Source organism: Vombatus ursinus, unplaced genomic scaffold (genome assembly GCF_900497805.2).
Source record: "Vombatus ursinus unplaced genomic scaffold, bare-nosed wombat genome assembly UNPS02014772.1, whole genome shotgun sequence".
Taxonomy (NCBI): domain Eukaryota; kingdom Metazoa; phylum Chordata; class Mammalia; order Diprotodontia; family Vombatidae; genus Vombatus; species Vombatus ursinus.
The window spans coordinates 5,816,700-5,826,878 of record NW_020954550.1 but is presented as its reverse complement, the minus strand read 5'-3'; the positions used below and the strand labels follow the sequence as shown (position 1 = coordinate 5,826,878).

At 41.1% G+C, this 10,179-nt stretch overlaps 1 protein-coding gene and 1 non-coding gene across 2 annotated transcripts; one reads left to right on the top strand and one right to left on the bottom strand.

Annotated features, from left to right (window-relative positions):
* Positions 1-854: 854 nt before the first annotated feature.
* On the top strand, positions 855-8,182 carry CCNB1 (cyclin B1). Its single transcript, XM_027863327.1, has 9 exons — positions 855-1,032; positions 1,813-1,989; positions 2,072-2,185; positions 3,527-3,709; positions 4,056-4,214; positions 5,392-5,628; positions 6,988-7,128; positions 7,645-7,755; positions 7,961-8,182. The coding sequence occupies exons 1-9, from the start codon at positions 1,012-1,014 to the stop codon at positions 8,066-8,068; spliced, it is 1,251 nt and encodes a 416-aa protein (XP_027719128.1). The 5' UTR covers positions 855-1,011; the 3' UTR covers positions 8,069-8,182.
* LOC114044269 lies at positions 6,624-6,730 on the bottom strand. Its single transcript, XR_003569204.1, has one exon. It is a non-coding gene; the product is annotated as a U6 spliceosomal RNA (small nuclear RNA).
* Positions 8,183-10,179: the final 1,997 nt, after the last annotated feature.

The window sequence follows — 10,179 nt, the reverse complement described above, 5'->3', positions numbered from 1 at the left end:
TGTGTGTATACATACACCTGAAAATGTGTTTATATTAAACCTAGAAAAAACATATATACAAACACACACATATGTTAATAAACAAATTCCAAAGGAAAAATCCACTCTCTCCCTATAGGGGGCAGGGCTTAGAAATGACTCGTAGAGGGGCAGCCAGGTGGCGCAGTGGATAGAGCACCAGGCCCTGGAGTCAGGAGGACCTGAGTTCAAATTTGACCTCACACTTAACACTTACTAGCTGTGTAACCTTGGGCAAGTTACTTAACTCCATTGCCCAGCCAAAAAAAAAAAAGACTTATGGAGGAAGAGAAAGACTTGTTTGAGTGCAGTTTCCCATGTTAGACTGTAAGCTCCTTGAGGGCAGGGGCAGTTTTTGTTCTTTACATCTCTGGGCACTTAGCATAGTAAGTGGTACACAGCAAAGTTTCATAAACTTTATTTAGATCTGGGCACCTAAATGTTGGCCGAGCCTTTTATTACCCATCCCGCCCCCCAGCTCCGGGGTCACTTCGAAAAGCAACGCCCCGGGGCGCCAGGGAATGACTGGAATGACTCTAAGGCCACGGAACCAGCTTTGTCAGGTCTCAGGGTCTCCAGATGCGAGAACCAATTGCCTCGGAGCTTGGGGGGTGCGCGGTGCGCGTAGTGTCAGACCCCGCCACGTGAGTAACGCCGAGCCCTCCCGGGCCCGTAACCCCGCCCTCCTTTCGAACATCCTGCCGGGATCGCCAAGGAAACGCATTCTCGGAGGAACTCGCCGCCGGCCAATAGAGGGCGAAGGAACGCGACGAACTGACCAATGAGCGAAGAGCTGCGCGGGATTTAAACCTCAGGCTGCGCTGCTGCTGGTCACTGCGTGCTGGGACGAACGGCTGTTGCTGCGCTTGCTTGCTCGGCACTCCCGGGGAGCTAGGCGGGGGGGGCACTGCCATTTATCTGTGCTTTCTCTGTCCCTGTTTGTGTGTCTGTGTGTTTCTTTGTTATTAGCTGCCGCCTGGAAAGGTGGAAGTCATGGCGCTCCGTGTTACTAGGGTGAGTTGCAGTGGAACGAGGCTGCTCTTGACCCATCACTTTGCCCCCCCCCCCCAACCTGGCTTTGAAGGGGAGCTCGGGGAGCACACCTGGAAGGGTCATCGGTATAGAGGAGGAGGAGAAGGCACGGCGGGGGGGCATGAGTCTGCGGAGGGGTTTGGGGGTGGGGAGTGAGCAGCACCCTAGGGACTCAGGGAGAAGGAATTGAGGAGGGGGGCGGGGAAGAAGGGTAGAGTCTTCTTTTCTAGAACTTCGTTTTCTCAAGGTCAAGTCCAAGAGATAAAAGAGTTTGGGAAGTGGGTTAGTGAAGTCTTACTATGGGAAACTCAAAATGGGGCCCAGGCACCACACCCAACCAAATTTATGATTCCTCTTGGGTCTCTGGGGGGACCCAGCCTGAGCCTGGGGAGGTCTGGGGTCTCCCCGCTTCTTACAATCGTTGTAGGACCTTAGCCTTTCCCGTTCTGTTTTCCCTATTTTGTAAACTGGAAAGTCATTGATTGGGGGGTGGGGTAGGGGGCAGGAGGAGGAAGGGAAAGGGATGGGACTAGATTAATTTCTCTGTAATCAAATAATTTTCCGGGGGAGAAGTCAAATTTGTTTCCTTCGTGGGACTGGGGCCTCTACTAAGTCTATTGTTTCCAGACTTGCTTCCTGCTCTGTCACCCTTGCAGCAAAATAAGTTCAATTGAACACTAGGTGCAGTTAGACTTTCATCACTTTTTACCTTTTAACCATTTGGTCTTTCTCTAAAGTAATATTTTTGGGTTTGCTTTGCAGAACATGAAGCTCAGTGCTGAGAGTAAACTGAAGAGCAATGTCCCAGGTGCCAAGAGGGTGCCTGTACCCACTGCTGCCTCCAAGCCTGGGCTGAGGCCAAGAACGGCCCTGGGTGATATTGGGAACAAAGTGTGTGAGCAACAGCAGGCACCTCCATCGAAAATACCTCTGAAAAAGGTAATTCCCTTAATTGAAGTCTCATAAATGAGTCTTCCTCTTCTAACTGTAAATCCTTTATTTTTCTTCTCTTTTTTTCCAGGAAGCCAAAGCTCCCATAGCAAAAGTAGCTGCTAAAAAAGCCCCCAAACCAGTAGAAAGGATGCCTGTGCCTGAACCAGTTAAGGAAGAGAAACTAACTCCTGAGCCTATTAAGGTAACTGATTTCTTAAAGACATTATTCCCGAAGCATACTATTTTTTCTCTATACATACTATTTTTTCTCTATTTTTTTTTCTCTTTCTTGTGGTTTTCCCCTTTTGTTCTGATGTCTTCTTTCACCACATGACTAATGTGGAAATTTGCTAAATATGATTATACATGTATAGTCTATATCAGATTACAAGGAGGAGGAGACAGGGGGGTGGAATTTGGAATTCAAAATCTTATAAAAGAGAATGTTGAAAACCAAAAATAAAGAAAAAAATTTTTAGAAGAACATTATTCTTTCAATTGATGTCCCAAATGTTTTATCCACATACTTGAAGGTGTCAGTCAAATGAATTGTGTTAACAAGGAATAGACAGAAACTGCTGATTTCTACTGGCCAAGTTCACTGGCCTTGTTTGCATGCTCTCTTTTGGCAAGCATCATTGGAATTTCGGAATGTCTTCTTGAAGTTATTGAATTTCTGTTGGTTATACTATATTGAGGGGCATCTAGGTGGTGCAGTGGATAGAGCAGTGGGCCTGGAGTCAGGAAGATCTGAGTTCACATGCAACTTACTAGCAGTGTGACCCTGGGCAAGTCACTTAATCCCTCTTTGCCTCAGTTTCTCATCTGTAAAATGAGGACACACGGGAGAAGGAAATAACAAACTACTTCAGTACCTTTGCCAAGAAAACCCCAAATGGGGTCAGAAGAGTCGGACATGACTGAAACAACTGAACAAAGCATGTCGTGTTTTGTATGTGCCATCTTTAGGGAATGTTTTTGTACCAGGGAGGTAAACTCTTCCTGAACAATATAAACAGGATCAGGGAGGCTCTCCAGAATTAAAACTGTCTTTTCTCGGCCCATGTGCAGAAAGGAAGAAGGATAAAAAGATCTAAGGTCCTGCCTTCCATTCAAATCAACAGTACCTTTCCTTCTAGCCCATATCTAACCATTTAATTAAAAATCATTTGAAATTTAAGTATAGCCAATTTAACCTTTGATGATGATGATGCTGGTCAAATGACACAGTTAATTGTATCCCTCCATTATGTCAGCAGGCGGGGAAAGCCCAGCACGTTTCATATTTGCTTCTACTGTGTTTAAATCTTGAATCAACAAAGTTGTGGCTTTTACAAAACTAGTCAACATTTGATACATTATTACTCCAAGAGGTGCTGCCATAGAATACAGATTGAAGATTTTTTTTTCTGAGGAAAAAAACAAATGCAGAGACACCCTTGTAACAATAACTTCTTGAGTGGGTGGTTAACTATAATCAGAAAGTCAGCTTGCAGTATGGTATGCCATGACAGTATTGATTCCAAGAGCTCTCTGTTGCCAGGTGGATTCTCCATCCCCAAGCCCAATGGAAACATCTGGGTGTGCACCGGCAGAAGAGTTTCTGTGCCAAGCTTTTTCCGATGTCATACTTGCAGTGAAAGATGTTGATGCAGAGGATACAGCTGATCCAAACCTTTGTAGTGAATATGTGAAAGATATTTATTGCTATCTTAGACAACTTGAGGTTAGTACTTATCTCAGAATCTTCCAAAATAGACTTCCTATGATTATTTGAAGGGTTTGGGGGGAAATGCAAGTTGAGGCAAAAAAAATTTGTTTTTTAAAATAATTTTTAAAACATTTAAAAAAATTAGTAAAAAAAATTTACAGAGTCTTAATAAAGTCCAGCTAATAATAAGTCTGAATGACTAGCATTAAGATAATGAACTTTATATTTTGGACATAAAGGAGAACTTTTAGCCATTTAACAATAACTGACCTTCCTAGATGCAGGTATCCCCTGTGTTCAAGATACTGTGCTTCATGGAATATAATTTCTAAAGACAATTTACTTTTTTTTTTATATGCAGGAAGAGCAGGCCATCAGACCAAAATACCTGGTGGGTCAAGAAGTCACTGGGAACATGAGAGCCATCCTAATTGACTGGTTGGTACAAGTGCAGATGAAGTTTAGGTTGCTTCAGGAGACTATGTACATGACTGTGGCCATTATTGACCGATTTATGCAGGTGAGCATAGGTAATCTTGAGTGTCTAGAGAAGTACTGTGTCATGATCTCTGTAAAACCTATGAAGTTGTCATTTGAAAGGAATTTTTCCTTCTACTCTGGAGCTGCCTCTGGTGATGTATCACATGGAATGTGATACAAATAAAGTGTTGTGGATAAAGGGCTGGCTTCAGGATTCAAGAAGACTGGAGTTTGAATCGTCCTCATGCTAGCTGTGAGACCATAAGCAAATTACTTTAACTTGCTGAACTTCCGGTTCCTCACCTGAAAATGGGAATGAAAATGATCATAATAGTATATATTATTACATAATATAATACATTACATAAGCCCTCAGGAGTTGTGTGTGCTTAAATGAGGTGCTTTGTAAACCTTAAAATGTTCAATATCAGTACTACTACCCCTATTCATCATGATGTAGCTGACAATTATATAGGGTGTAAAAAATTGCAAAACGCTTAGGTACATTCTCATTTGAACCCCACAACAAGCCCTTTGAGGTCCATTTTATTATCCCCATTTTTCTGATGAGGAAATTGAAGCTTGGAAGTTGAGTGAAGTGACATCATGATCACACAGCTAATGTGTCTGGGGAGGGGTTCCAATCGAGGTCTTCCAGATTCTAGGTGCAGCACTCTTTCCACTCACTACACCACACTGCTGCTCAAATACATAAAATTCCATGGTGTAAAGTGAATTGGGCACTCTCTCTTTCAACCTGCTTTGTGGCTATGAAGTTTCTCTGACTTCTTCAGATCCTATAAAGCTTAAGTCACTCTTTGCCCCATAATAACAGGAAGGTAGAACTGTAATCTGCCCAGGACTCAACATTGGAGGGAGGGTAAGGGAGAAGCACTTGTAAGATCTGTTATTAGTGGTTAGAGGTATTTCATGTTTCTTCAGATGGGTTAATGACTAAAAACAGTCTTCTAATGACTATTAAAAGCCAAATGTCTGTCAAAACCTGCCAATAGTGTTTTCTCAATAGCGTTCATCTTCTGGTTGGGATTTGAGTTTAAGGGGGCAGAGGAGGATGTTTCTGATGTTTCCTTTCAGTGGTACCTGCCACGGAAGTGGTCCCTGAAGGAGCTACCTGTCGTGAAGAGAAGTCTGTTTGCATTGCATCCATTTGGTAGCCACTCTCATTGCCTAAATTTCTTCATGGATCAATCTTGCAGGATAATAATGTGCCTAAGAAATTGCTGCAGCTGGTAGGTGTTACAGCCATGTTCATTGCCAGCAAGTATGAAGAGATGTACCCACCTGAAATCGGGGACTTTGCCTTTGTAACTGACCACACCTACAGCAAGCACCAGATTCGGCAGATGGAAATGAAGATTCTAAAAGCTTTAGACTTTAGTCTGGGTCGTCCTTTACCCCTGCACTTTCTACGCCGAGCATCTAAGGTTGGAGAGGTGAGTTGAATCCTTGATTCAGGCTGCTGGTATGGTTGATATTATGTTCTAAGGTAAGCAGGCCTTTAAGTACCAGAGTTGTACTAACCTCCTTTACGTTTCTTGTTCTTTACACTTTGCCCAACCTGAATAGATAGGCCGGGGCCTACTATGAACAAGAAATGGTTATAGGGATGTGAAGGTGACAATTGGCATCATGAGGGGAGAAAGCTGAACATGAAAGAATGAAAGTGTAGTAAGACTATAAAGGCAGGTTGGAGGCTGGAAAGGGCTTTAAAAGTAGCAGATAACCTCAGGTGATCCAGTAAAATAGGAAGTGAAAGACTCTCCTGAAAGACAACAATTGGGTACTAGCTTTGGGAGCTTGTGACTATTCCAAATGCCTCTGTAGGTCATGTGATAATCAACGGGAAACCAGTGAAAGGATTGCCACGTGGTGGGCATGGTTTTGTTCACAGTTGGTAGCACTTTGAGGAGGGGGGTGTGATAGAGACCTATAGTTAAGGATTGAGGGCTTGACCAGCAGCAGGGCAAGGGACTGGAGGGCTAAGGATAGTAGTGTCCTGCTGATATGGGTTAAATTGGGTTACTGTAGGGTCAGGGGGTTTACGGACTGGCAAAGCAAGAAATGAGAATCCAGAGATCAAGGTGAAGACAGAGAGAGCCCAGACTTGGGAAGAATGAGGCATTGGGACATGTAGGAGGACAGGAATTGTGGTCAAAGAGGAGAATTTCAGGGTTTAAAATCTTAGAGTTGAAACATTTTTGGGTGCTGATAAGGTCTCATGATGGCAAGAAGGTGACTTGATCTGATATGAAGCATTCTCTGGTCTAGGGTCAGCAAAATACAGAGGATTTTTTTGCTTTCTCGCCATTTAGAACAATTCATGTTCAGAACAACTTACACTGTGGGCTGAATTTCCCAAAATCAGTAGATTTAAGTCCTTCAGGGCATAGTTTTGGGAAGTCCAGAGATTGTACTATTTTTTTTTTTTTTTAATATGGAACACTTCACAAATTTGTGTGTCATCCTTGCGCAGGGGCCATGCTAATCTTCTCTGTGTCATTCCAATTTTAGTATATGTGCGGCCGAATCGAGTGCCAGAGATTGTATTAAGGCAGATGGCAAGAAGATACCTGTATAGACAGTTGGATGGGATATGAAGCCTGGCCTGGTTTTGATTGGGCTGGCTGGCTAAAGGTAGTAGAATGGTGGTAGTATGATCGTGGAAGTTTAAAGTTATAGATTTGTGGGTATAGTTTTCTTTAGTGGAGTTTGATACTTTTCTTAGATCAAATGGTTTCCAAACAAAAGTTTAGTGGACTCTTTGCCAAGAAGAAAATGACTTCTCATTCCAGGTCGACATTGAACAGCACACCTTAGCCAAATACCTGATGGAACTCACAATGGTAGACTATGATATGGTCCACTTCCCTCCTTCTCAGATTGCAGCAAGTGCATTTTGCTTGGCATTGAAAGTCCTCGATAATGGTGAATGGGTAAGCTCCATCTTACACTTGAGTGAACTCCTTGGCACTTGTGTTTTTGTTGTGACTTTTCAGCCTGGAAATCTGCTAAGGCCAGTCTGATTTATAAAACATATACTAAGATATTGTTTCTTCCGATTTCACCTCCAAACCAAATGAGAGAGAGGCTTGAAGAAATGAGGATTCTTTATAGAATTTGAGTAGCAAGTACTCTGAAGTAAGTTCTTATTTGTTCCTCTTTCAATTCAGTACCTCTTCCCTAATATCTGGTTACAAGCAGCAGTCATTTATCTCTCCTGGACACAGACACAGACACACACACACACACACACACAGAAACACACACACATACACACACCCCTGTCATCAATCAAGGTAGCAGTTTTCATTTTATGAAAAGTGTAGTTTAGCATTTAAAAATCTCTTAATGTTAATAATAATAGTTAACATTTATATAGTGCTTACCCTGTGTCAGGCACTGTGCTAAGTGCTTTACAATTATTTGCTCATTTAATATGTTGACTCTAGACTCCAATTCTCCAACACTACATGTCTTATACGGAGGAGGCCCTTCTTCCTGTAATGCAGCACATGGCTAAGAATGTGATCCTGGTGAACCGAGGGCTTACAAAGCACATGGTAAGTGGAAAAGGGGTAGGGACCATTCTGGAATTTCTGGGTTTAGGCAAGGATAATTAATTGTGTTAGAGAGAAGAGAGAGAGGGAGAGTGTTTGTGTTTCAAAGCTTTAGTTTTTTGTAGATAGGTACATGCAGTTCACCTAAGATCTATGTTTGGTGGTTTGTTTTCCTTAATGTCTATCAAATTTTTTTTAACTCTTTCAGGCTATCAAGAATAAGTATGCCAGCACTAAGCATGCAAAGATCAGCACTATTGCACAGCTGAATTCTGTAGTAATTCAAGATCTTGCCAGACCACTAACAAAAGTGTAACTCTTGATCTTGAGCTGTAGTGAAATCTGCAATAAAATTGGCACCATGTGCCTTTTTGTACATATTATAGCTCCCAAATATTTGTCATAATAAAGTTTTCTTTTGTCTCTTTTACTTTTATGTGTTAACTTTTTTAATGTCAATCTCTCAAAAGTATTTTAGGGATTTTGTTTGTTCAGGTTGGCCTTAATGCAGGTAAAGGTTGAGTCAACCTGGAACTTGATTAGATTGTCTAATGAGTGAAACAATTAAGTGCTATCCCTGCCATATCAAAGAAAAAGGAGATCTGTGGGCTGGTATAATTAAAAGACCTTAAGGAAGAGGTTTTGGACCTATGCCCCATGAATAGGAAAGGTTTTTTTTCATTGTTATATTGACAAGTAAGTAAAGATTTAACATTAGCAAATTAACATTAAATGTTAAATAAATGTTTCATAACTGAACAGTCTTGTGTTCACTTGGTTCTCTATCAGAATTTCTCATGTGATCTGGCTCAGATCTTCATTTTTGCCTTCGGAGCCATCTGTTTCCTTCCATTTCAACATTCATGCCATCTACCCTGGATTTCCTCAACTCTTCATTTCTTCTTAAACATTTCTTCCTCTATATCAAGAGTTCTTAACCTGTTCTGTGTCATGGACCCCTTTAGCAGTCTTTCAAAGCTTAGAGATCTCTTCTCAATAATTTTTTAGATGTATAAAATAAAATGCATAGCATTATAAAGGAAGCTAATTACATTGAAATACAGTTATCAAAATATTTTGAAAATAACTTTATAGATCCCAAGCTAAGAACTCTTCTATATCTTCTTCACTCATCTCCAGAGGAAGAAATATCTTCTCATTTTCCACTTTTGCCCTTGATCTAGCTTCTATCTCTTATGATCATACTCCAGTCTACTCTACTTCCTTTTCTGCTTTTTTTCTCCAATCCATATTTAAACTACTCTGGGCTTATGCTACAAATCATAAAATCAAAAATCCCACTTCTACAGCATCACATGATTCTGGTAGTTGTCCTGCCTTCTCCGACTTCTGTCTTCACTGACTCCATTTTCTTTTTGTTCCTTAAAATGTTGTCAGTCCCCTCAAATTGTGTCAGCCTTTTTCTCCTCATCTGACTTCATTTAACATCTATTTATTAACCCTTCCTCATTACTGCCTGCTGGACAACACCTGTATATGCTGCCAGGTAGAGACCTAAACTCAAAACAAACTTTTTCCATATTCTCTAAATCAGGTCCTTCTGATTTTCTCTGTTTCTGGTAAGCATAAGAATCTTAACATCTATCTGACATATCTTGATCCACTTCCCATCTAAATTTTGTGAATTCCAATTCTCAAAATGACCCTGCTGCTACTAACACCCTAATTCAGCCCCTTTTAACCTTTCATTAATTTGATTTCAGATACTTTCCCTACCTGGTGTCTCTGCTATCCTAACAACACTACCACAGTAATCTTCCTAAAGTACAGCTGTCATCTCTCCTCAAAACCCTTCTGTGAGCTTTCCCATTGCCTCCAGGCTGTTGTACATGACTTAATGCTAAAGCTTTACACTGATTTCCTGTTTCAATGTCTAAAAGTTAAGTATTGTTTTCCAGACCTTGGTTTGTGCTGTTCCCATTTTGGTTAATCCTTAAATGCCAGAAACCAGTGCCACTCTTTGCATGAAGCCTTCTCCTCAATAGGATTCTCATAATACTTTGTATGAGAAGCAGTTATAGCTTGTGCTATAGGATCAGAGAATTCCCTGTGGTCAGGTTTGAGTTCAAATTCTGCTTTCAAGAGAGCTAAGTGCATTTGCCTCCGAAACTGTTTCTTCATCAGCAAAATGGAGATGATACCTATAGTGCTTACCTCACGGGCTTGCTGTGAGGGTGTAGTGAGATAATTTAAATCGAGCATTTGGCAAACCTTACAGTTTTGTATGTAAATGTCATCTAAGACTACTGATCATATTTTGTTTTCTGTTACTAGTTTTATTTTAATTGAGGGTAGGGATTGTCATATGGTATAAAAAGCACCAGATTCAGAAAACCCAAGTTTGAGTCTTGGGCTCTGACCTTTTTTTTTTTTTTTTTTTTTTTTTTTTTTTTTTTTTTTTTTTTT